At 36.6% G+C, this 27,844-nt stretch overlaps 1 protein-coding gene across 2 annotated transcripts in view; it reads right to left on the bottom strand.

Annotated features, from left to right (window-relative positions):
* Positions 1-788: 788 nt before the first annotated feature.
* The window catches only part of CHIC2 (cysteine rich hydrophobic domain 2), a 31,718-nt gene continuing 4,662 nt past the window's right edge, over positions 789-27,844 (bottom strand). The window contains exons 2-7 of one of the 2 annotated variants that reach the window (XM_087936596.1): positions 13,272-13,326; positions 12,968-13,123; positions 6,992-7,048; positions 6,762-6,821; positions 5,150-5,220; positions 789-2,898 (exon numbers count right to left, since the gene is read on the bottom strand). In XM_087936596.1, coding sequence (XP_087792722.1) covers positions 5,188-5,220; positions 6,762-6,821; positions 6,992-7,048; positions 12,968-13,123; positions 13,272-13,326 — 361 coding nt within the window. In that variant the 3' untranslated portion in view covers positions 789-2,898; positions 5,150-5,187. The remainder of the gene's footprint in view (positions 2,899-5,149; positions 5,221-6,761; positions 6,822-6,991; positions 7,049-12,967; positions 13,124-13,271; positions 13,327-27,844) is intronic. The other variant, XM_026699893.2, reaches the window with a different exon arrangement.

Below are 27,844 nucleotides of genomic sequence, written 5' to 3'. Positions count from 1 at the left end.
ATGCAAGAAATTGCCAATAACTTTCCCCAGGAAAACTAAATAATGCAAAACGGATCCTTAGAAAGAGGCTCTACCTTCACAGAAGTAGAGAGAGAGACCTAAGAAGCTAAGGGTTAATAGCAATTTTCTCTCCACTTTAGGGACAGAGGTGAATTTTACATCTTGTGTACTTAAGACTCCACGCCAATTACACAGAGATATAAGGACAATAAGCCCATTCAAATCAATAAGCACACTGTGTTGGAAAACAGCCCAAGCTTTCATTATTAATATTTATGTTCTAAGACATTATGGAAATTTCACAGAAGAGGAGAAAATGTGTTATGGTTTCTTTTGTTAAGAAAAAAAAGTAGATCATGAATGATAGGAGATAGTTTTGGAATACCTGACTAACACTACATACATATTTTAAAGTTCTTTCATAGGCTGCATTCATGTATCGTAATCAACCACAGGATAATCTTAGTATGATTTTTTTTTTAAAAAAATCAAATTAGCATCAGTTTTGCAGATGGGCAAAGTAATTTTAGCTTTGGGCAAATTTAACTTGTTTTCCTTCTTTTTGGTTACCCTTCTTTCTGAGGCCCAGTTAAAGTGGTAGGGCACAGAATCAAAGCAGAAGTGAACTGGGAAACAATCCAGCCCATACATATCTGTTCATTTTCCACATTAGCTCAAACCATAGTTTGAATACCCTAAAATAAACCATGATTTCATTCACGCAACACGTTGCTTAGCCCCAAACAAGCGAACTGTATCATGGCTTAAAATAAGAAGGAAACAAATCATTTAAAAATGAGTCCAGATACATATTTAGAGCAAAGTACAACGCATGCCATCTAATCAAAGCTAGTTGTATTGTTTTATGATAGAAGGGCCCTGGCATATGCTCCACTGGTCTCCTTTTGAGATTCTGAGATTCAGAAATGCCAGACTCTGGATGAACCACAACAAGATTAGCCAATGAAAGCCAGTATAGGGTGTGATATGCAAGCAGAGTTTTAACCTGTCACAAAGTATATCCTCAAAATATATTAGCAATCTGCTATGAGTAGCAAACATTGGCAAATACACAATAAACGTATCTGTATATGACAATAAAGCAAAACACATATTTAAATGAAAAGAACTGATATTCATGTAGTGGGATAAATATTTCATTAATACAAATATTATGCAAATTGTATTCGTTGGCTATTCACATTATTGCTCTGCTACATGAAGAACAGCCCCTTAAAATATGTTATATTTCACCTACATTAAAATCTAGAAACAAAATGTTTCAGAAATAACTGCATACAACAGGCATTGAACTTAATACATGAAGATATGCACAGCCAAGGAGCTAAAAACTGGCCTGACCAAAGCATATTATTACATACTCATATTTTTTAAATGTTTCCTTGTGCAAACAATAAAACAGAAAGCTAACCATGTAAACATAAAATTTAAAAGTTAGAATGCAGTATTTACTCCAGACATTCAGTAAACTATTAATTCAAATAATCATTTTTTTAAAATTCATCCACCTGAAATACAGATGTAAAAACCAAGACATTTACGACACATCGCTAGCATCTGGTACAAATGCTGTTAATGTTTTACGCACAAAGGCCCCAACCCGAGGGAAAGCTTCAAAATAAAGGAGAATATTGTTGGCACTTCAGTCCTCATGAAAGAAATAGAAATTGAGAGCATCAGAAACCAATAGACTAGGCCCAATGATTTTAATGGGATTTAAATACAGCTTTCCGTGGGTTGGAGCCAAACACTGGAACATTCAATAACTCAAAACTACTGAAAATATTAACAAACATGTTTCTGCCCATCTTGCATCCTCATGTACTATTCAGTTGGGTAAACAGTAAGAAAGCTGTTACATGGCATGAACCACAATGCACGCTGGCTTGCACACATATTCACTCTCCCCTCTCTCACAAGCACCCACACAAACACATACGGAGTTGGTATAAACAAAACATCACTTTATTTTTTTTTTGTTTTCACCATGATTAAGAGATTAGGAGTAGAACCCTGAGTTATCTTCAGTCACTTCGAATCTCTTAGCCACAGGAAGATTATCTACCGTGGTCCATGCAGCAGCCTTCTTAGGAAATACCAGTCAATTTTACAGTCCTGAGCAGGATTAGCCATTAAAGACACCTGCAAATCTGCGACCGGAGTCTTCTCGTGGAGAAACAGCAATCCGTGTTCAAGTTTCTGGAGGAGGAACATCTTCTGAGCAGACAGGATTTGTTTTTCAAGGTACAAGAACAGGAATGGATGTTATGGCTATGAAGGAATACTGCTTGTTGGCTCAGAAGAGACTGATTTTGTATCCCAGAAAGGAAGAGGGGGGGGGGGGAAATCTGACCCAAACAGATATTGTCATCAGCCAAATATGGTGAGATTTAGATTTAGAGATGCAAGTGCATAGGTTAAAAATGATTGCCAATTTTCATGTCTATCTTGGGGTTAGAATACTTACAGCTATTGTCATTTGTATATAATAGCTATGTATATATACATATAGAAACATCCACACGTGTGTATGTGCGTCCGTATTCAAACACATACCCACACATATTACCCATACTCAAGACCAGGGTTCATGAACAGAAAAGGGGGAAGGTAATAATTTAAATCACACAGAATGCTATGTGCCAAATTTGATAAAATGAACTTTGAACACGTTGTTCAAAAAAAAAAGAAAAAAAAAACCAGAAAGAAGAACGAAGAACACCACAAGATCCTGTAGAACCAACTCTGTATCATTAGGAGGAGAGCACCAAGCAAGGCACCATTGGAAACGAAACATACTCCGGAAGTCTCTAGGTAAAGCAAATGCTAATCTGGTTGGAAAATTGGTGTCTTTGGTAAAAATTCTATAAGAATGACCTGTTAAAACAAGAAAGAAAGGAAAAATGAATTATGGACAGCATTGTTATTTTCAGAGTTTCTTAGCAGAAGCTTTCAGCATGTGAAGGGAATGATAACCCCATGGCCAAGGATCCAAAGGATTACAGGAAAAGCCAAGAGAGCTTTTAATGTTGCTTTTACGCTGCTCTCATATTGTACATAAGCCATTGTTTTTGAATTTCCTCCCAGTTTAAGGGACCTATATGTGGTCGGGAACAAAGGAAGATATTTTTTTCCCAAGTTAATTTATTTGTTTAACTAAGCAGTTCGTATTTTGTTTCCTAGGGCTAAGAGTGACTAGGCCAAGGTCAGCCAGCTGACTTTGTGACTAAGGCAGCACTAGAACTCAGGGTTTCTGTTCTGATGCCTTAACCACTATCCCAAACCGGGTCTCTTATTTGCTTTAACTCTCTCGGCATGTTTTCAGTTGGACAGCATCTCTCCAAGACTAATGGAATGTGCACCTTACACATCGATTCTACTGTGATCATTTTAACCGGACACAGGGAAAAGGAACCTGAGGCTCATGCATATAAACACATCAGTTGTGCTACCCAGCTATTTTGTGCTTGCTGCCCACTTGGCAACTGTGATTCCCCTCCCACTGGTTTGCTTATGATGGGTCAAATATTTCTCTTCTCTCAGGGTCCAATGCGGAGGGGGGGGGCGCGATGGGAAGCTGAAATAATGGTAATCCTACACCTGGGAACTCCCTGAATACATACAGCTAAAGGTTGAGAAACCTGTATTCCAAAGCTTTGTTTGGACCCTCAGAAGAAACAGTTGTTCTCTTCCTTGCCACCTTGCTACCGAATGACATGTTTGCTTGATCAGTTTTACTCAAATAAAAATACACCTGGATACTTATCCAAAATATCAATGCCTTGATCCAAAAAAAAAAAAAAAGCTGCAACTTATCTTACGTGACCAAAATGAGGGTTTGGTTGGGTTTTTTTTGTATTTTTCCAAACCGGGATGCCCCATATCTTGTGAGGTATCCTTTCTGTGCCTGGAAGGAACATCCAAGGCAGAGAACAAAATGCGCTAGATGTGCATGCAGCCTTTGTCATCCCTGAACACATTTTGCAGGTTCGTAACAAGGCATGCTCATAAAGAGAGTCAACTTCCCGACTGTTCCCTGTATAAAAGCTGCAAGAAGATAGGGCCTACTTAAGAGAAAATGCAGGCTGTGGGCACATGCCCATTTTACCATGCCTAAAGCCTCTTTGTCCAAGAGCTACTAACCATTTCGGAGCAATTAATTCTGAAGAGCTAACTGAGAGGAAGAAAAATGGCTCTAGTATAAATCCATTACCATTCAACCCAAGGTAACTTCAATTACAACAGCTTTCTCCGTCAATATTTTCATATTCCTCCTGTCTTCTCTTTCCCACTGGTCTCTAAAGTCTACTAAGTTTCCAGGAGTAAGTTATTCATGGCAGAGGGAAAGGCAATTAATCTAAAAGGAATTCATTTTTAGACTTAGCTTGGAGGGCAGCAAATATTACAACTTAGTTTAGTGAAAGTACTGCCTTTTTAAAATGTATATCATCAGATACAGATTGACTGCATTTTGCAATATAAAAGAACTAAAATGAAAGATTAATTATAATCGTTAACACAAAATTTATGTCTTTTAGGCTATTTGGTCTTCCTAGACAGGCCAAGTGAGCTGCTTCTTTCAGTATATTTTATCTCCCAAGAAAATACAAATTTTGAAAATATTAGGGAATACTTGCCCTATTGTTCTTGCAACAAGCATGCTCTTGTGAGACTCTGGTCTAACTGAAATATTTCTTCATTACACCTCAAGAGACTGTCAAATATTATGCTAAGTTAATTTTTTCAACTTCTGCATATCAATTTTATATCTGAGAATAACCTGCATAAGTATTACAATGGGACTGTACGATATGAGAAATTGCAGAAATGTGTAGATCGCTTCCAGCGATCTACTGGATTAGAGATTACCTAGAAACAGGTCCCAAAAGTTTGGGACTCCTTTTGCCATTCAAACATACCTTGGAGTACAAATATATGTGACCAACGGATAGGTATGCATAGTAATATAAAATATTTAAAGAATATAAAAAGCAATGAGCTGTGTCATTCACTGTGTTCTCATTTTTAATACTAAACGTTGAAGTGTTTTAACAGTAAATACTGGAGCTGGGCAGCATTTCACGTTCAAAGGTAAACTGGCACTTTGAAGCGTTCTCATACTACCTACCAGCAACTGCTTAAAGCAGCTGCATCTTTTCTCAAAAATCATGCGGTTGCCTCCACCATTGCAGTATGATCCTGTGAAAATAGGTATGTGGTTTAAAGGAGCTGCAATCAGGTGCTGCCTGCACACTTGTACGCCCAAAGCACCTTTTCCTCCGTCAAATCTGAAATTCTGCACAGCTGCTTTCTAAACTTGACCTGGATTTCGTTGTGTGCATTATAATACTATTACAATAGGTTTAAAGGCTAGGATGTTAACTTATTACCGTCTGAACACCTTACTAGAAAGCGGCAATTGTAATCAAGTATCTCTCTATGAGCATGCAAAAAGTCTATTATTTTTTTATTATGGTCTTATAAAGGCCAGAAGCTTGAAGTAATTATTAAAATAAAGTGCTGAATTCTTTACATAGCCAATCTTAAAAACCAGTGCCAAAAATTCTTTTCTTGCCTTCAATTATTGCAAAGTTATCATGTGTCTGCTATCATAAATTAACATGTTCGCTATAATAGATGATCATAAATTAACATGTTAAGTATAATAGATGTTAAAAAGAAACAGTTTGTTGAATAGAGCTACTCTGTAAAAAGGGCATTTTAGGCAGTCTTTTATGTTTTAGGCTAGATATAGGCCTTAGTATTTCCTCTTTTTCAGTGCTAACAGAAAAGATGATTTTAAGATAATTTGTAACTATTTAAGCACTGTTTTAAATCAATCTTCTAACATACTGTCTATAATGCGTGCATTGTGTTAAATAATAGACAAGATATATAATTAAAAGGCATGGATGTATTAGAAATAGCTAAAGCAAGATACTTTTGCAGGTTAGTCTTAATTTGTTAACCCCTGCTTATATCTTAAATTTTTCATAATGCTGGTGTATTTTGCAATCGTTTATTTATTAGAGGGCTGGTTTTTATGACAGTCAAGTCCCCTGTGCACCCCAGAAAAATACAAAGAACAATAAAGCAAAATGATTTTGATTGCAAAGACTGCACAAGGAAGAACTTTTGCATCTTCCAAAGTCTTTATAAAAATATATATGCAAAGTTCAGCCTCAGAAGCAGGAAGAAGACCCTAAACTTCCTTTCTTACAATCAAGGCTTTTAAAACATTAGAGGGAAGGCAGTACTTTCAGGGCTGCTGAGATATGGGAGCAGTTAAAAATCCACAAAGTCTTTATAGAGTTCCTAAGCTCCAACCGCTCCGTTGAAAGGTCTTTTCCATACGCCAAAGACTCGATTAGCATTATATAAAACAGCCCACGTCTAATTCACTGCGTAACCAAAGTTGCAGTTATTCTTTTTATACAGCATTTGAAAATTTCACACCCCATCAGCACATGTGCAAGCCATTTTATCTTGGCAATTAATTTATTATTTCCCCCCCACCCTTCCAAGGACACAGTGAAGCCTTGTTTTTCAAGTCATTCATAACTTTATAAATCAGCCCTGCGCATGAAACCATGCCTCTGTGAACCGTAGAAAATCCATGCCACTCAGGCGATTAAGCCTCCTGACACCTTTGCTGATTAATAATCGTGGAAAGAATAAGATCAGAAGCAAAATAAATGATCATTTAATAGAGAGACGCACAAAACAGCCCTTTAACTTACATATTCCATCATGTTATTCGATTCACATTTCCTTTTGCTTAGCCTCCAATGCAAGCACAGCTAGACAACGGAGAGAAAGGAGAAGAAGAAAAATGAGCGATGTTTTATTGCCAAGCACTGAGACACCCCCGTTAGTCCACTTTTCATATTTGGCCTTCAACAAAAGCATCTGTTTCCATACTGAGCCACTCCAGCCCCAGCAGTACGAAGCTGCTCCCCGCAGTACTCACCTTGTGGTATAATCTATTGTTTTCCCATTCTAATAACTTCTCAATCGATCTTCGTGTCTAGGAGGCAAGTAAAAAGAATTTTTACTCCCGAGTTGCTTTTGGGGGGGAATCCGCCTTTATGTGAAAATGTTTTGGCGGAAACAGACACAGGAGGTGCAAACTCAGTAAAGGGTGATTTGTTGTAGTCTACATTTACTTGTTGGGGTCATAGTAACAAGAGGTTATGCATGCTTATAGAGAGTAAAATGGAAGCAGAGCAACTTTTAAAGAAATAACCGAAGAGTTGGAAAGCCTATGAAGCTATGCATTAACAAAGGGTTTTTAGGAATAGAGTCATTAATTCACAATCCACTGAATCTAATCTAATGGGATGCATTTTCAATAGGGATTTTCACACAAAACAGATACGAGTTGTAAAATCTATGCTCTCTCATTTAAGACATCGTGTAAAATTATGCAAAAGGCATCTGGTCCTTAAATCTCTTGCACCTAAATTCTCAGTTCTAAACACAGGAATTAAATCTTCCTGCAAAAACCCGCAACTTTAAAACACCCACTAAGCGTTCTGATGGGAGTTATATCAGAAATATATCCTGCTGTTTATATAGTCATTTGACGGCCATGCCATCAACCACACAACAATAAGACGGGGTTTATAGTCTTTATGCATAAGGAAAGATAAATCATGACACCAGGTGTTGAGATGAGACCAGTGTTGCAGGTGCAAAAGCATGGATCACTGAGCCTTGTGGCAAATTCAACTTTGTACAGCTGCAGTTTCCTTATAAGGCAAAGAGAAAGGGGGGGGGCACTTGAGGGAGAGGGGGGGGGGCTGGAAAAGCATCTTTGCACTTCAACTGAAGCTAAACAAGAGGTGTTATAAACTCCATCTCTGGTCCAGCAAGATTTAAAAAAAAACTTAACTCTCCAAATTTACTGAGTGTAGTTTAAAAAAAAAAAAGGGGGGAAACAGTACGGGAATTGTTCAGTGGGCAAACGTATTTGTGAGTGAACATGTATACATACAAGTATGTATGTGCTAATATTTAAAAGAAAAGGGTGTGTGGGGGGAGAGATTCTCTGCATTTCCAACCAACACAAATGCACAAACGTCAGCTGTGCCTAGATGAAAGAATCAACTATTATGGATGAAATGTAAGTTTCTGTGCCATCTTTTTTTTTTTTTTCCTAAAAAGAAGGGATTCCAAGAACTCTGAGTCACCTTTTAATAGCAACGATTAAATTGCCGCATTGTAGTTTTTGAAGTTCTGTTACTTTTGGCTAATACTTTTTATTTTATTTTATGAAAGAGCGGGCCTGCCCTTTAACAATGATCAGCAGACCTCTCTTGTTTCTTTGTAAAGATAGCCTTTTAGAGCCTGCTCTCCTTTTAAATGAAAATAGGGCAGCAGTTATGGTCACACTTTTGTTAATTTAGTTGCCAGTCAGCTCCAAATCAAAAGAAAATAAGGCTGCAGAGTGTAATTAACATTCAGTTCAGTCGTTTTTGTCCCTTGTCTAGCCCCCTAAGCTTTGTTAAAATTGCCATCTGAATGCTGAAGGCTGTAGGGAAATCGATTTGATTCTAATCGCACCATGAAAAGAACATGATCTAACTGCTTTCAGCCCTCAGTAAATCTGTACTAGGTCTTTAGCACAATGCAACTTCCAATTTAAAAAGCACTGAATGTCTCGTCAATGACTTTGTGAAGGAAAAAAAGAACAAGGAGCAGACATAAAAATTCCAATAGTTGTTTAAGCATTAAAGCTCATTTGCATCACAGCAAACCTGAAAAGGGCTGACCTCTCAAACCGCCTCTCAGGTCTATGAAGTTGTAGCCTTGACAAGCTCACATTGACAGAGCTCATTGACTCTGAAAGGCTACTCTATCAATGGTAGAAAATGGCAATAGGTTCTACTCCGAGAGGGCATCTGCCTGCCCACCCGCTGCTAAACCAATGGCAAAACCCGATTCAAAAATGTGAAGCTACCTTGTAATCTTTCCTGCCAGAGCCTTTTAAATAATAGATTACGGCTGCTGTACAATTTAAATTTCATTGCTTGCATGGAGGGGAAGGAGAAAGGGTGGCAAAGAAACCAGCTTCCCAAATACTAGTACAATTAAACACTTTACATTATAAATAGGAAACTGAATACGGAAGATTCAATGCAACCCTCTGAAGGAGCCTTCTGTAGATTTTTTTTTTAAATTAACATTTAATTACTGTTACTCTTAATTTGGAGGAAATCTTAAGCACAAATTGAATGGCACATCCTGATTTAAGGTAACATAAAATGGCATTTTTTAAAAAGAAAATTAAAAACGATATTAAACAAGCCACATGCATGTGGAAAACAAACTTTGCTTTTATGCTTTTACGTCAATTTATCCCGTCCTAAGGTTTAATGTAGATACCACTGTTGTTCCCCTCTATAAAAAAAATATTCCAATTTTGTAAATCATTTCATCGCTACTTAAATGCTGCAAGTATTTAAATCGGCTCAATCCCTGGCCACTAAAAAAAAAAAAAAAGAGGGGGGGGAAATGAACATTTACCCTGGAAGGCGGAGGAAGAAAAGGTGACTTTAAAGAGCATCACTCAATTCTTAGATCAAGCTTCCTTCCCTCTCTATTTGCCAGGTGAAAAAAGAGACTGGCATGTGGCAGCTTAATTAATCATGATACTTGACAGCCCAGTGATTTACAGTGAGAAGCAGGTGAGGACATTCACAGCCTAAGAGGGGCTCTTGATCTGTGAGCAACACTGGAGGTTTTCAACCACAGCCATAGGCTTTCCGAGAACATTTGATAACACAAAACACAAGTAAAAGGGGAAAAGACATTAGGAAGATTCTGAACCCTAATCATCCCGTTTCTTTAAAACCGGATTAATACTTCTTATCTGGGAACAAGCTATGATTATTTATGGAAACCACTCAACCAAATTCTTCTTAAATAAATAAAGGGCCACACAGAGTCACAATACTGAAGCCACTTTATCCTATATGTAGGTTTACTTTGTATACGATGGATCATTTTCATTTTTTTTCTATTACTTAGAGAAGCTTAATGAAATAGTTCTGAAATTATACAATAAAAATTTTAAGTACTGGTTTAAATGAAATTCTATCATGAAGATGATCCTTAAATAAAAGATTTTTTTCTTAATTGTCAGTTTGGGTTATCTTTGATGGTCTGCAACACATCACTCAAAAAAAGATCTGGGTCTGAAAGACCAAAGCAAAGTATGGCCATGTGAGGATAAACACAATCCAAAAAAACCACATAACAGTTTTACTAACAACAGGAATAACTTATCCATGTACTGCAATTTTGTTTTATAAGCATATCAGTTATTTCTCCATCAGAAAATCCTGAAAAGCCCCCATTTTGCTACTCTGAAAATAGTTTTAACTAAATTGGGGAGCATGGATTTCTTGTAAATTTAAAAGAAATAATGTGCTAGGAAGACTTCTTGACTATTTTTTATTCACTGTTTAAATTTAAACGTAAGGCAGCCCCCTTTTGGAAACGTTTGAAGCAACGACTCCTTCTGTACCTTTTCAACTGGAGCCAATGGTGATCATGGCACTCTTTCCATGGGCTGTACTCAAAGAAGGAAAAAAGATTTTCTCCTTTCTAATATTTTCAGAAAACAATTAACAAAATATATTTAAAAGCCCATGGACCATCAGATATTATTTTAGCTTAATTACAAAATGGAACTTAAGGTTTTTCTCACTGGTTGAAAAAGTTACGAATAAGGCAAAATTAGCTCACTCACCCCTAGCACTGTCAATTACAAAAATAAGCACAATACTTTACTACACTGTATAACAGTGAAATGTTCTGTGTTAATTTGGCCTATTTTCTTAATATACCTTCAGTATATGAAGCGCTAGGTAAACCAAGGATTAAGGAATCCTCTAAAATAGAGGCAGTGGGTATGCAGAGAGGAAGACTAAGGAATGTCTACTAATCTATTGGAGGTATATTCAGGCATTATTTCTCAACTTTATTTCTGCCGCCCAAAATTTAACATATTTGTAATTAACAGTAAAACAAGAGTCCCAAATTTCATTCTGAACATTAAAACCGGACATTACGGTAAAATGAGACAAGGCACCATGAAACACTAAGGAAGCATAATTTGAGAAAGTACCACGTTTCCCCGAAAATAAGACCCAATGGGGAAAATAAGCCCTAGCATGATTTTTTCCAGATGCTCGTAATATAAATCCTACCCTGAAAATAAGCCCCAATTGAGATCTTCAGCCAGATGGATGCATTTAGTGCCATATTTCCCCGAAAATAAGACATTACCTTAAAATAAGCCCTAATGCATCTTTTGGAGCCAAAATTAATATAGGTCTTATTTTTGGGGAAATACACTTCGGGACTTTGTGCTACAAATTTTAGGTAACTTATTTTGCACACAGTACATGAATTACTTTTACAATAACAAGTGATAAGAATAACTACATTTTATGCGATTTTAAAAGTGTTCTTACAGCCATTACAACAGGATAGTAAATATTACAAAAGGGTGATCGGATAATCATCACTCTCATTGCTAAGCACAGAGAGCGTAAGCTGGATAGCAGAAGCCAAAGGAATGGGATCACCAAAATGGGGAGAACTTCAAGGGCACGGTACTAAAAAATTGTGTCTAGCCGTATGTACTGGGAAGTACATATATATGCATGTCTATCCGTACATAAAATAATCTTGACATATGGATGATGTCACATATTCTGAGTATTTATGTGTATCTCTATGTGCACAAGTAAGTGAGCCTGGAAGGGCATGAATCATTCTTTGAAGTACCACTGACAACTATGCGGTGTTAATTTTGACCACAGTTCCTGTTTACTTTAAGAACAGTGCTTCCTAAGTGGCTAGAAAAATTTAAGTAAATAGGAAATGGTAGCAAGAAAATTTTAATGGATCCTCAGTATAATTGCTAGGAATAAATTTAATATTAGACTACAACCCCAGGGACATGTTGTACATGAAAATATTCTTAGAGTTCACCCAAGAAGAGAAGACAAGGTTCAGACCACACTAGATATTGCACGTTACAAAAACTGTAACTCCAAAGTACAGTACTTTTTAGAAGGGGGATTTAAAAGTACAGGTCTTTTGTTATCATTACAGGTAGTCCTCAACTTATAACAGATCATTTAGTGACTGTATTGAAAAAAGGGGCCTATGACCGTTTTTCACATTTATGACTGTTGCAGCCTCCCCAGGGTCACATCATCAGATGGTTGATGACCGACTGATATTTATGACGGTTGCAGTGTCCTGGTGTCCTGTGATCTCCCTTTGTGACCTTCTGACAAGCAAAGCCAATGGGGAAGCCAGATTCAATTAAAAACTATGTTGCCAACTTAACAACTTCAGTGTGATCATAAGTCAAGGACTACCTGTATTGTAGATCCCAGCTTCAGAAAAGTTAACCAAATAGAGTATTAAGTAAACAACAGTTATTCTGTTTTTATTTAGAAATTTTCCAGGGGGGGTGGGGGTGGAAGGGATGGAGAAGATACTACAGGTAGTTAACAAAAGGCAGAGATTAAATTAGGATACGGATTCTCCTTAAAATGATAATGTGTGAATCCTTCCTCAATAAAACATTTTACAGTGGGGTTAGACAAGAATAGTAAATATGCTATTTGCTTTTAATGATTAGTTTTTAAATTATATCAAATGTAATAGTACTTCAGTGCTCCCTGGATTGTAGACAGGCAGAGCCTGGAGCAAAGGCAGATATACACATTTTTGCAATGCTCACACTGTGCCTATGCAAGGTTGATTGGGATTTAAACACCTACCATCCCCCCACCCACCACCCAGTGCATGCACACATACACACACACACACACACACACAAAGTTGCTGATGGCCTCTCAGACATTAAGGCAATCACATGGTCTAGAGCATTTATGATAATAAGTGAGGTCTAACTTACTCTTTTACTGAGGCAAATCACAGGCCACATACTACAGCCTAAGGTACAGCAGCAGCAAAGGCAGCCGCAGAGTAACCACCGGACATTAACTGGAAGGTTCTTCTTAAGACAGCTGTTCACTCGGCTGATGCTGGCTTTAAACTCTTCAGGTGCAACCTTCAAGAATGAACCCAAAAAGCAGGATGGTAAATGTATTTTTCTAAGGCTTGATATGCATTAAGAAACCATTTTCCTGCTGTAGAAGCAGCATCAAATGCAAGGTGTCAGAAGTTTTATTAACTTTATTCTCTTCCAAGATACTCACTTTTCCTGTCAATGAGGAAGGGAACTCTGCTTCAAATTTGTTGCTTAGCCCAAACCTACAAACAAAATAAAGACATTTTTTTCACGCAACATATTAGAGCAAAGAGATTCTTAGTGTTTTGTTAGCATGAAGGCATTTATGGCAAAGCCCAAGACGTGTTCATAAAACATTTGCTAAAGTATAAACTGCTGCCCAAACAGGAGGCCAAGGGAAGGCATTTGCCTTCTCTCACATTTGACATAACTTAGTGCAGCAAGTGCTATTATTAAACACAACTCATGCATAAAATTGTGAAGCAATTCTAAATGGAATGTCTTCTCAAGAATCCATTTGAAAAGCACACTTCCAGCTGTTTTAAAGATTTCAGTGTCTTGTGTGGTTTAAATAAAACAAAACCTTTAAAGGATGGATGGATGGATGGGACAGAAAGATAGACAGACAGATACAACGTAAGGATTTTTGCTAAGTTCCAGCTAATCCAGCAACTAACCTATTACAGACCAACCTAAAAATGGTTCAAAATGCATTAGATACATCTTGACAGAATTACTTATACTCTGTTGCTGCCTGTCTTTAAATTGGAAACAAGCACTAGATAGAATCACACTATATATCCATATCAGTTGCAGGAATTCTCAATTTGTTTCAGAGTGCAATTTGGTTTGGTTTTTTAACATGAGATGGGTATTTTTTTTCTCTTAAAATACGGAATAGTTGCTTAACTGAATGGTTTAGTTATTAAAGGGCCACTTATTCTCATGTGAATTATTCTGTCCTTTAATATCAGTGGGTGGATTCCACTGGCACATACAGGTAGTCTTCAAGCCACGACCTCAACTGAGCCCAAAATTTCTGTTGTTAAGTGAAACATTTCTTAAGGGAGTTTTGCTCCATTTTAGATCTTGCTTGCCACAATTGTTCGATGAATCACTGCAGTTGTTAAACGAGTAACACGGTTGCTAAGTGAATCTGGATTTCCCATTGTCAGAAACGTTGCAAAAGGGGCTCGCATGGCCACAGGACACTGCAACCGTCATAAATATGAGTCAGTTGCCAAGCATCTGAATTTTGATCATGTGAACATGCGGCTGCTGCAATGGTCATGTGAAAAACAGTCCTAAATCGCTTTTTTCAGTGCCGTTGTAACATTGAACAGCTGCTGTAAGTCAAGGACTGCCTGTAATGTTGCCCTTGAAGAGATGATGGCAGTATCTGAGAGCTATTCTGGTAGATTAGACCAGTGCTTCATTTTATGATGGCTCCCATCAGTTGATGAAGAATTCTCCTTCAGCAACCAGTTTATTTTTATCTACGGATCATTAGACCATTATATTTGTTTATATAGGCAAACAAGAAGCATCATACATATCAACGTATACTATGTGCACACACATGGAGAAAGAGAGAGAGTGTCATGCCCGTTGAAGTCTGACTCCGATGGAGAGATGGAACAGCTGACAGGGAGTGGGAGTGTGGCTCCGGTGGTTATGGAGGAAACTGGGGAAGGGCACAGGCCAGATGGGCATTCAGAGGAAGACCCAGGCCCATCCCCTCCTCATCATAGGCATGCAGGGAGAGAGGATAAGGGAGAAATGTGAGTGGCATGGTCAACGAGGGAGGAAGGGGCCCTGATCCCCTTCATGAGCTGCAGCTGGGAGGACTGGTTAAAAGGACAAACTGCGCATGGTACGTGCTGGAAACAAAGCGTGCATTCTTGTTGGAGCTTAGCTGTGTTTTTGCTTCCCCCAACTGTGGTTGCTGCATTATCTGGTAGAAGTCTGCAATTGATCATCTTTGCCTGCTGTAGTAATTCCTTCAGTGTGGTTTGTGTTGGGTTTTTTATTTCGAATTAACTTTACTTCGCGTGCGGACTGCATTTACTTCCTCTGTAAACTGTTTTAAGAGTTTGATATCCAGCCAAGGATAATTGGACATTGGGGCCAAGTTGGAGGCATTAAAGGGACTTTTCTTCTATTTTTGTGACTTGGTTATTTTTGTGTCACGCCCCGGGTCATCACAGAGAGGTTGAATGAAGCATAATGCAGTACTGCAGGCTACTTCTGCTGACTGCTAGCAGTTTGGCAGTTCGAATCTCACCGGGCTCAAGGTTGACTCAGCCTTCCATTCTTCCGAGGTCGGTAAAATGAGGACCCAGATTGTTGGAGGGGCAAGAGGCTGACTCTGTAAACCACTTAGAAAGGGCTGTGAAGCACTGTGAAGGGGTATATAAGTCTAAGTGCTATTTCTATAATGTTCCCATCATCATATTTAGGGTAAATAAAGGTATTTCAATACATTGAAATGAGAATTTAGGTCAACCTATATTTCTTTTTACCATTAATCACCACCATTTGCCATACAATTTCGCCAATGATAAACCAGTTGCTTAGAGACATCATGAAACAACTTTACACTTTTGTCCCTTCAACCAGGTCATGACAATCTCCTTTTCACCTCTTCATTTCAGTCAAACAGATTCCCCTGAAGGCATTTTTTTTCAATTCTAGAAAAGAGTAGAAGATCCACGTGGCTAAGGACAGACAGGTGTGATAGGAGAGCGAAATCCAACCTGGTTCATGAGGTGAGGCCTAGCATTGCCATGTGGAAGCAAAGTTTCCTTCTTGTGCCTCTAAATTATCTTAAGTTGTTCTTTCATTCAAAGTTTTGAGTGTTGCAGTATGGTGGCTCTGAGCTGCCAGGTTCAAGAATGTCCAGGTTTTGAATCCTTTTGTACAGGGGAAGCTTTGCGATGATATTCGATGGGCTGGCACTTTGTTTCTGGATCATAATGATTCCCCATCTCCATTCTCGCAAATGTGGCAACTATTGGCAAGTTCCAACTCTTGGGGGTTTCATTTCTGCCGTCAGTGCGCGAGGAGCCCGTCTTGTCCAAGCCTTCTGATGCTGAAGATCAATAATGTTACCCATATATACACTCTTGGTGAAATGCCAAACTTGACAACAACGATCCTGTGCTGAATTGCTCTTAGCCTGTGCTTCAGCCTCTCTTATGTGCAACTCATTGGTTGCTGCCACTTTGTTCTTGATCACATCAATCAGCTGTTCCCAATTCACATGTTTACATCTGGATTGACGTCAACACTGTCACTATCATAAATAATCTGTATTTGGCAGTGAATTCTAATTCAGCAGTCAAAAATTACATCCCAGTGTATTGCTTAAAGCAGAATAATGCGTGCTCATAGGAGGATTCCATTTAATGAACAAAAGTCACATAATCTTTTCTCACAGCAACTTCCCACTAAATGCATCCTTTGTTTAATGATTCTATTCCACCATTTCTTTGATATTAGTGTAACTCTTGTCCTGCGGTGAATTGGCCATGGCGAGTTGTCTGTGGTAAGTTGGCCCTGACAATTCCTACTCCCACATCATTCAAACAGTGTTCAGCCCAAATTGTATAGCTAAAAGTCTCTAGGAATGGCTTTCCAGAGAAAAAAACTGCAGACTACAGGAACCAGGGGAACTACTCAGGTGACCCTGAGGACACAGATAAACCTCCAAGCGCTTCAAAGACCCTCTAAAAGGATGCAAATGACCAGCTGTCTGCAAAGAATATCAATCTTTCCATTCCCCGCTGTCCTGTCAAGCTGAAGAAGCTTCTTGGATGAGAAACAAAATGTCTTCAAAGAAAAAACAGTCTTGAAAAAGCACCTTTGGGACAATGAAGCTCAAATTGAAAATACTTTTTTCTCACCACTCAACAGATATAAAGTCTTACTGATTGAAAGAGTTCAGCCTTGAGCAATAGTCTCAAGCAAAGGAGCAACCAGCAGGATGCCAGCTATATGATGACTATGTTTTGCTGGTAGCATTTATTCTATGGAAGCAAAAATCTGGATGGTGCCATCATTGCCTGCCTCTAGGAAAGCAATAAAAACAGTTATTCAAGCAGGTCCTTTTGTAAAGATCTGGCCATTAAGGTTGCTTAACAGCCAGGAATCAATGATGGCATAAATTAATGGCTTTACTGGCTTTAATATAGTTGTATTTGTTCGATGATGTTTTCATGCTATGCTAAAATGATATACATCTACCAATATACACTTCACAAGCACTTCTATAAATATATAGAGTGCCTTTGATTTATTTACTTTTGTAGTGCTGCATTCTACGACAACGCACCACGAAGAAGAAAGCAGAAATAAATGATTTAAGCCATTCTATAAAAGGAATATTGGATGAGAAATCTTGATTCATTAAGCATGTGATCAACACCTGCTAGCTAAGTACAATTTCCCAACATGTGCCTAGCATACTTGTGCTGACAAAACAGGCTTCTCCACTGAGAAGGAAACCAGGAGTACTTGCAACCCCCAATAAATTTTCTATCCAATTTTGATTAGCCTGAAGTCCCCTCAGAATACAACTCTATCTCCTTTGTAAGTTTCAGAAGTCTGGAATTATTGTATTTGTAAGGTTAGCTCACCCAAAAATATTTCCATATGTACCTATATATACAGGTAGTCCTCGACTTACAACAGTTCATTTATTGACCATTCAAAGTTACAACAGCACTGAAAAAGTTGGTATATGACCATTTATCACACTTATGACCATTGCATCATCCCCACGGTAATGCCATCCAGATTCAGACACTTGGCAACTGACTCACATTTATGACAGTTGATATTTCCCAGGGTCACATCATCCCCCTTTGCGACCTTCTGACAAGCAAAGTAATAACCGTGTTATTAATTTAATAACTGCAGTGATTCACTTAACAAACGGGGCAAGAAAAGTCATAAAATGGACCAAACTTAAAACATTTCTCACTTAGCAAAATAAATTCTGGCCTCCATTGTGATCGTAAGTTGAGGACTACCTGTAATCTAAAGTTCTCCTGGATATTTTATCCCAAATAATAGTATGCTCAGATGGTTTAGTCCTAATATACAGGGAGTTCTCAACTTGCAATCATTCATTTAGTGACCATTCAAAGTTACAAAAGCACTGATGTGTGGGAACACTGTTTTCATCGCCCACCCATTCCCACAGCTGTCCTTCACCTTTGTAATTTTTTTATGGGGTGGACATAAGACGAGGAATTGTCTTTAAAATGTTAAGATGAAAAGTGTTACAATTGAAACTGTACAGTTTACATTCCTTTCAAAGCTCCATAAAGTCAACACAATTTTAAATAATATCCATCCACTCAGGCTGTTAAGCAGACTTATGAAGAAAGTGTCGGAGGAGGAGGAGGAGGGGGGGGGGGAAGGGAAGGAGAGGAAGAGGAAGAGGAGGAAGAAGAAAGAAAAAAACACCCAGGAACTCCAGGAAAGATTCTGGAAGTAATCATGTCATCCTTAACCAAAAGTGACTCAGCAAGGTCAAGAGATTTCATTCCAAGTATCTTAAGCTTTTGGGGCATGTGTTATTCTCTCATCTTGACCTCCCTTTTTCTAGTAGGCAAAAAAGGCTGACCTTTTGCTCCCATGAACACAATTAACTGTGGAGAAGAGATTATACCATAATAAAAGATTCATAATGAACCATGATGGCCTGATAATTAGCCACTAATAAGCCCCGTGCTGAGAATAAGAACATAGAACGATGATAAGTACTTCACAAAACCTGAAAATATGAGCATGAGCGCAAGGCCTCAGGAACTGGGGCTGCATTTCTGTGTCATTATTTTTATTATCATTTTTTGTTTTCATCCTCACACTCCATGTCTAGCTACTGTTTTTAAGTATGATAAGCAATTTCATGCTGTAAGAACTGAGGCCCGGATACCTTCCAAGTTTTGAATATATGTTGCAATTCACGTGTCACTAATGAAGTATTAAAAGCTTCTACAATACCTACCTAATACATATCAGTTTATAAACCCTATTTTTCATTCTAAAAATATGTATGTGTTTAAAAGGCTAATTGGTCTTAAAATAAACTTTAAATGCAATGCTGTATATATGTATGTATGTATGTATTTTATTTCTTAACCGCCCATCTCCCTCCAAGATCTATTCAACACCTGTTGAACATTCTATCTTTTTCAAAATTCAATCTACATATTTGACATGAGTAATTTATGATACATTTCCTAATCTTCACACAGATATAACCTACATTATTAGATTGAATGATGTATTTTCTAGTCCCTATTATTGAGTTTATTTGATTCCAGTGTTATCCATCCAGTAATGTGCAAGACCTGTATGTATGTTACTCACAGCATTGGCAAAAAAGAACTTACTACCTTATTTCCTGCATTAAACGTATATGAAAGAGAACCTGAAGGAATATGGAATAGATAGGTCTTGGGTGGAAAAACTCAAAAGCAGGAGATGAGATCACTGCTAGCATTGCAAAGAAGAAAAGATTCAAATGCTTTCAAAGCAAGATATCATCATACCCAGAGAAAGACAGAGGACAGTTGCCTTGGGCAATAAAAAGCATGTATGATGACTCAACCCAGAGTTCCATAATCAAATAAGAAAAGACAATTAAAAAATATTTCAGTCCAGAATGTTAGCAAATAATAAGAAAAAGAAAATAAGATTTATTTTTAATCCAAAATGAGAACTTCCAAGCAAGTTTATTTCCAAGAAATAATGAAAAGTAACAATGAATTGGTTATGAGGCTAAAAGAAAAGGAAAAGGAAAGATTGTAAATAGAATTGCAAAATGATACAATCCTTTATTGAATGCATATGTATTTAGTAATCAACTTTTCTTGAAAATAAACAGAACTATCCATCAAAGAGGAAAGCCTTATAAGAAACATCTACAGAAGTTTTTAAGCTTTAGGAGAAGCAGTTAGCATACTTACAACTCCAGTATCAGCAGATATGGAATATGCAATCTAGAGATAAAAAATTGTTTGGGGTAAATCAGAAACTGAAGAGAGATGCAAAGCAATATGCAGATTATTATTAAAGAACTGCACTGATTTCTCTGACAAGAAGTTTGGAAAAAGATATGAACAGTCAGGTTTCAGAATAAGTACCCAGAGGTACACATAACTTAGCAGGCACAACCATGACCTTCAGAAAGATGTTCTAGCTATTGTGGTCACTCCTTCATAAAATCATCCATATAGTTCACTTGCTTTCACTGTCACTTAGGGTATGAAAGAAGAGCAGCCAAGAGCACACGAGTTCAGAAAGCCAAGCTGAATGGCAGAGCCCTGTGGCATCCTTCAGAAAGAAATTATAACTATGCTTTGCTGCTAGTTTTCCAGGCTCTTGCAAACACCTGTCTATTTCCCATTTCTCTTGCTTTTTTAAAAGATTAATTCGGTCTGAATGAATTCAAGGGGAGGAGAAAAGTCAAATGAACTGCATTCTTTGAAACATTTGACCAAGATCTACTTCAGAAATAATTTGTGTTTGAGAGAGAGAACGAATGAGGCATGTGAATGAGAGAAATGAACTTCTCAGGATCTTATTACTGCCACTCCATCCATTGTCCCCTCACAAATTGTTCTAACCCCACCTACTTTTTCCCACTGCAGCCAACAATAGAGTTTGACTGAAGAGAATTATCCTCAAGTAAAATGAAATTGTTCACATGAATTCCCAATCATTAATTTCATAGTTACTTTACTTTCACAAAGCATTTAGGAGCTGTATACTAACAAGAGATTTTAATTTATCTGCTTTTATCCCAACTTTATTATTTTTATAAATAACTCAAAGCAAATATACTTAATGTTCCATCTTATTTTCCTCCCAACAACTCTTGTTGAGGTGGATCGAGCTGAGAGAGACTGAGCCAAAGTCACCCATCTGGCTTTCATACCTAAGGGACTAGAACTCAGTCTCCCAGTTTCTAGCCTGGTGCCTTAACCACTAGACCAAATTGCCTAGGAAGGCTACATTATTTGCACACCAATATTTCACTCATTCAGAAAATGTATATTGTAATTTACCGCAAGAAATCTTATTTCAATCATTCTATAAAATATATGCTCGTATACATAGTTCCTGGTTTTATGTAATTCCTGTTCATTTTAATGTTCATTAATGTTCTCATATTTGGGCTTTTATTGTATTGTAAGCCACCCAGATTCGCTTTGGACGATGGGATGGGTGGCAAACAAACAAACAGTTCTTTTCACAAAACAAAACAATATCCCTAAGCCTATCAAATATATTAGCTATTACAAATTCTAGAGACAGATGATGGGACACAGTGAAGTGATAGTCAATTAAGATTGATTCTTGTCTCCACATTCATACGACACCGGATGCTATGAACAATGTTTACATTATTACGAAGTTCACTCAATTTGAGCAGATTAGTAAATCACTGAATCCAATATTCCTATACGCCAAAGCTAACAAGCTTTAGATGATCATGTTTAAAGTTTCTTTTTTCTCACTTATTAGGGGCACATCATGTTGCATTTCTATATAGTACATTAAGCTTTCAAGTAACTTATTATCAAAGGGAAAGATTGAGAACTCTATTAACGGCCACTGAGTTAACGATCACTCTAAATTGTGCCATGTTGTTTTTGGTTTGTGCTGAATAACAGTACAGCCTTAGTTCCTAGATCACAAACACTGTTAACTCCATGTTACAAGTGCGCAATGTTATTGTTCTGCTTATGTGTCATGTTTTATGGCAAAAAAAAATTCTAAAAAGCAACTGCATCTAAAAGAAGGCTGCATATGCTTTAATGAACTCAGTATGACCTACTTCTCAGTAAGCACCTATACAATTGTACATCATCTTAAACATATTTATCCCATTCACATCTTCATACAAGGTCTGCCATGATTTATTCAACTGCAACTTGGCCTATCAAAAGTGCAACAACTTTCCAATCTATGAATCTAGTCTATAAAGGGATTTCCCCCCCCCCCTTCTTTTTTTTCCCTTAAGAAACAAGAATGACTCCTAGGAAGAAAATTTCAGAAAACTATCCAGGATTCCTCTAGCTATACACATACAAACATACATACATACACACACACACAAACACACACACGCAGTCATAAGATCCTAGATCACTGACCACAAAATAAAGCAAAATATACACCACACCCAGCTTTACTGTTCCTAAACAGTAACCTAATTTCTTAATTTTCAACCAAATATCTGAATTTTGAAGCTCCTTTTTAATAAGGTTTTCAGCTTGCTATGGAGGGAATCTCCAAAGGGGTAAAGACAAAAGAGGTTGTGATAATCCAAACTGAACAGATATTTGAATTTTATTTAACCAAAGCAGAATAAATGGAATGGTGACTTTTTGGGGGATAGACCTATCACATAGCTTGCTGGCTCATCAGTTTTCATTCAGCTATTATTTCAAGGTGTTTTTTCTTCCTAGTTACTAATTATCTTTCATTCTGCTACACCGATCTCGCTTCATCAATCTAGCAAGATATTACTAAATGTCATTTCTCTGTTATTGGATGATTAGCTATCCCACCCATTTTTTTCAGCCTTTTTTATTATCTGCAAATGTGATAAGCATTACATTCACCTGTATGTTTACTGTACTTCTAATAAGTACTTCTAATACTTATGTCATTCATTAACCTATTAAAGAGTATAAGGCATAGGACTGGTCACTGAGGCACACTAATAGATGATGAGGTGGTAGATTAGATCCTTTTTCCCATGCCAAATTTACTGGGAAACTTAACTTTAGCAATTGGGGCGGGGGGAATGATATGAAAGCAGGGATATTCGACTGTGGACCAAATGATAGATGAAGTTTTAACATAATAGCACCTAATAGCAATATTTATTTTGTGGTGGTTTTTATTGCTTGAATGCTTTTTAAATTGTTTTGTTTTGCAATTTTTGAATTGCAAATTTTATAATTTTAACCAGTGTCACTTGGTTAATTTGAGTGGCTATAGAAATGAAATGAAATAAATTTAAAATTATATTTCTTAACAACATGGATTAGCAGCATTTTTAGAGTCTGAAGATACCGGAGATACTAGAATTTATTAAATCCTTTAAAACTAGAAAACTTACTGTTCGTTCTTACAGATATTTGTTATTAAAAAATCAATTTGATTTATACAAGTTAAACAATGAGTGGAATAAAGTATTAGATATTGTCCCTAGAAAATGGCAGAGTGTCTTAACTGCTAAAGCCAGGAGCATCAAATTATGACAATAAAAATAATATTTAGAATTCCATTTACATTTGTATAGAAAAAGACTGTCAAAAACAACACTTTATTGGAGATGTAATAAGGATAATGCTTTTTTAAAATCACGTATTTCTACAATGTTTTATACTTATCAAGTTTGGGGAGAAAGTAGTAGATAAAATAAATATCATTACATGACAAAAGTTAAATTTTTTAGAAGATCATATAGTATTCATTTGAACCATATACCTAATAGATGTAATTTGACAGTATTAAATGGACAACATAAATAGGTTTTCCATGTCCTTACTGTAGCTAAAAGACTAACGGTGCAGCATTGGAAAGTATTCATTCAATGGATTGAAGACCTAATTGCATTTGCCACTTAGAAGCAGATTGCCTACAGGATTTGTAAAGACAAGTATAATGAAACATTTGTACGAAATCTGTACCGAACACAGTTAAAATGATCGTTGTAAAAATGTATTTGAAATGTATATGTACTTGAATATTTGCATTAGATATAGAATTATAATTGTTTACTGTTGTGACATATACTGTTTTTTCTTTTGCTATATTTCTTTTATTTTTTGTTAAAACCACTTTTTATGCATTTTTTCCTCTTTTCTTTGACAATTTGTCTCTCCATTATGTTTTCTTCTTTTTTCTTTTATTAATTAAAAAAACAATAAGCATAAATTTAAATTTTTTATTTTGAAGTAAATTATCAAAAGTAATTGATAGTTACCGTATAATTTTAACTTGCATACAGTGCTATACACATATGTAGTTATACTTCTTACACTTCTACATTACTTTTAACTGTTCAGCATTATCTGTTAACAAACTCATATTCTGCAAAAGGATCTCTACTGAGAGAGGGAAAAGCCCTTCTCTTGCCATAGATGTTAAAGTAACATCAGACAACTAGAAAAATGTAATATGGCCAAATTCTACTATTGTACTTGCTTGCTGCACTTATTTCACACATTTGAGCTTCGCAAAACTGGCTTGTAGACTAAACAGCATGGGTCACAGGCACAAAATATGAAACATTCCATAGCTCTGTCTGTGTGTGTGTGTGTGTGTGTGTGTAAACTTTTGCCAAGTGAAAACAAAGCCTCCATTTTCATGAGGTGGACTGCAGTCCTCCAAAGTTATGGCAATTTGCAATCTTTTTATATGTTGCAAGATACATGTATGTATATTTACTTCCAATAAGCCTTTATGGTTACCTTTCCAGAATCTGCTAAAATGGTTCAGCAACAATTTATATTGCAAGTAGAGGATACAAGGACTAAGCCTAGCAGGAGCCACTGTGAATTTGAGTAAGTCCTTGCTCTTAGAAAATGACAGCAGCACTACGGTGCAGAATGCCAAGCAATCGAGGAGGTCAAGCAGACTCCGTGATAAAAACCTTGCAGCTGCTAATCCACGAGACTGCAATAAGGGAAACTGTGCCACCGTCTACCAGTCTTACGGAGCAGCCAGCTTCTCTCCAGCAACAGTCTCCTGGCAGCCGCCACGTCATAAAGCTTTACCAAGGGAGGATAGGAAAGCAGAGACCTGACTGCACCGTGATGGCCAGAGCTAGGCCGTTTCAACTGATGGCTACAAGAAATTGGTAACTAAAAACATTGCCGCCTTCTCCTCCTTCTCAGTGCCTTTTAAAGTTTGCACCAATCATCTTGGTTGTAAAGTTGAGGGAAAAGATGTCATCTTTATAGGTGATTCTGGAGAAACCTTTTCAGTTGAAAGTTATTAAAGAAATAAACAAGCCCCAAAGGATATCCCAACAGTTTACAAGGAACTGTTTAAATTATAAATGACTTTTAAAAGCTATTCTAAGGACAAATCACCCCGAAGACAAATGTTATATTTTATATCAACAGCAACTTACAGAAAAAATACACCGTTTACAGTTTATCCCTATTCTCAGCCAACACTGAAACTCAACTCTAGGGATCACCTGGTTCTGATAATCTTATAATTCCCTCACCCACTAAAACCAATTATCATGATTCATTATAGAGCATTAGTAATAGAAACTCTTATATGAAAAACAGTATGTGTTATCTATTCTTAAGAAAATAGAAGTAGGCCTTCAATTTAAAAACTATTTTTCATATCTTCACTATTTTTCCCCTATGTCAACTTCAAAGAATCAAGACACATATTTGTCAGAGAAAAACTAAGGAAATATATACACAATTAGTGTTGAACAGAACAGAACAAATGTATAACATGGATACAATACAAAACCTTTATATTGTTTATATTCACTTCTCTTTATATTTCCTTTTTGTGGCAAGCTTTATAATTCCTTTCCATCAAACATTCAGAAGATCACCATGATATAGAACAATGTAAGAGAATCTCTGTGGTATATATTTGCATTCCATGGAGATTTAAGGATAGTGTCATACAAACAAAACAGTTGTGCTCCAAGACAATGAAGCAGCAATAAGGTAATAAAAGAAAGAGATTATTAGGTCAAATGTAGTAAATACAACTTTAAAAAAATCTTCTTTTGCAAATAATTATCAGGGTAGATAAAAAGAGTTGGTATTCTACTAATAGATATTTAGGATATTTAAGCATTTCCACCCCTAGAAAACTGGACAATTACTGGACTACAAAATACTTACAATCAAGGATTTTATTCAGCTCAAAATATTCAGCTCAACAAATAGTACATCCAAAATGATAAAAACTGTCCCCTTCAAAAGTGAAAGAACAGGGCTTCAAACCGATAATAATGATTATTAGCCATCTAGTGAGACGGGCAACATATAAGTTGAATAAATGCATAAATAAATTCTAACTTATAAATATTTGGTTGAACAGCCTGAACCAGACAATTATTGCTAAAGAATATCATCAAGAACTAGCAGTCTATTCTTCCCATTTTTCACAAGATACCAAGTGTATCCAGGATCTGAATAATTTCTGAGATCAAGAAAAGATGCTGTGGCTAATAAACCAAACTTTTTGTAGAAACTGAATCAGGGAACAGTATTTCAGACTTTTTAAATTGGGGTAGCATTCCCTTTGAAAACACACTTGTAATCAGTTAATTTCTTGTAACTAAATTTCAGGTATTACCCTTAGGAAGGTAGGTCAAATGTATTCTTCATAAGGATGACACAGCTAAGTAACATGAACCTCAATTATCTCAAGGTCAGACTTCTATCAAGAACACTTTTTTGGCTTGCAGTGTTTTTGTTGCAAAACACTGCAACAAAAATTCCTATGACCAACATGACACTTGGAAGACTTAACTTTAAATGTGTTTCTATTTGTAATTCTGGTCAGTGGCCGTAATAAAAAAAAAAAATCTATTCACTTGGAAAATTTGTCTTCCTGTCTGCTCTCATTTCTTGCCTTTGAAATCAATAGAAAAAAAGTTGCTGGAATGCAGGCGAGGCTTCCTGGCCAGTTGCATCTAAGTAATTTACTTTTAACCTTAAACTTCAAGATTTTTTAAAAAAAATTTCAGTGAGCATTTCAGCAAACATTTTATTGTTCCTGGGTAATTCTTGATTCATTATTTTAAAAAAATGATTTCCCCATTTTCACTATTAGCGTCCTTGTACATTTTGAAAAACTGAAATTATATTGTTCACATTCTCTTTGCCCACTACCTTCTCAGCCCAGTTAATGTCCAGTTTGAAGTTAGCACCAGATTAAGTTAATTTTGGAATGTATTACTCACATTTTTATTATTGTTTTCAGAACTGAAGTCTCACATAAAATATCATATTGTATATGAATCATGTATTTTTCTATACTTTTTATAAATAATCTAGATAAGGATATACATTACTAGTCACTGAATATATACCCAGCAAAACAGAAAATCATGTTAAGGTAATCCCTCAAACTCACTTCCACAAATATTTTACACAATGCAACAGATAAATGGGCTGCTTACAATATTTTACTATGCTCCTAGATATTACGAAGAGCATGTTTGGTTGCAAAATATTGTACTTTATTTGTAATAGCTGTCAAATATTGGAAATACGATTTAAATCAATAATTTAAATGTCATTTTCCAGAATAATTTCAAACAATCCACACTAAATCTATAATTTTGCACTATTTCTTACACTAATATCCTGAAAGTGCTTCAGCTATGGATCATGAGAAACAATGTTAATAAAGCTACAAGAAATGAGCCCAAGTTAAAAGAAAAAAAACAGAGCAACTTATACATTATATTCCATATAATAAGGGCAATCATGAACTAACCAAGCATGTCCTATTTACAAACTACATATTAAAGGGAATTCTTCATGCCTTAGAAAAAAGGTCAAACTTGTTATTACATGAGTGGGTCAGGGCTGTGATTAACACAAGCATTACGTTTTTACATTTAGCTATGGTATTGCTGTTCCTATATATTCCAAGCATTCACCTGACATGTCATTATGTTGTTTGAATGCTTTATATTCTGCCTTAGTCATAATTAGCTGAATTTCCTTACTG

Source organism: Pseudonaja textilis, chromosome 6 (assembly GCF_049901715.1).
Source record: "Pseudonaja textilis isolate UNSWEBS1 chromosome 6, rPseTex1.2, whole genome shotgun sequence".
NCBI classification, from domain to species: Eukaryota; Metazoa; Chordata; class Lepidosauria; order Squamata; family Elapidae; genus Pseudonaja; species Pseudonaja textilis.
Note: the sequence above shows the minus strand (reverse complement) of the source record. Positions and strands in the feature narration are given on the sequence as shown.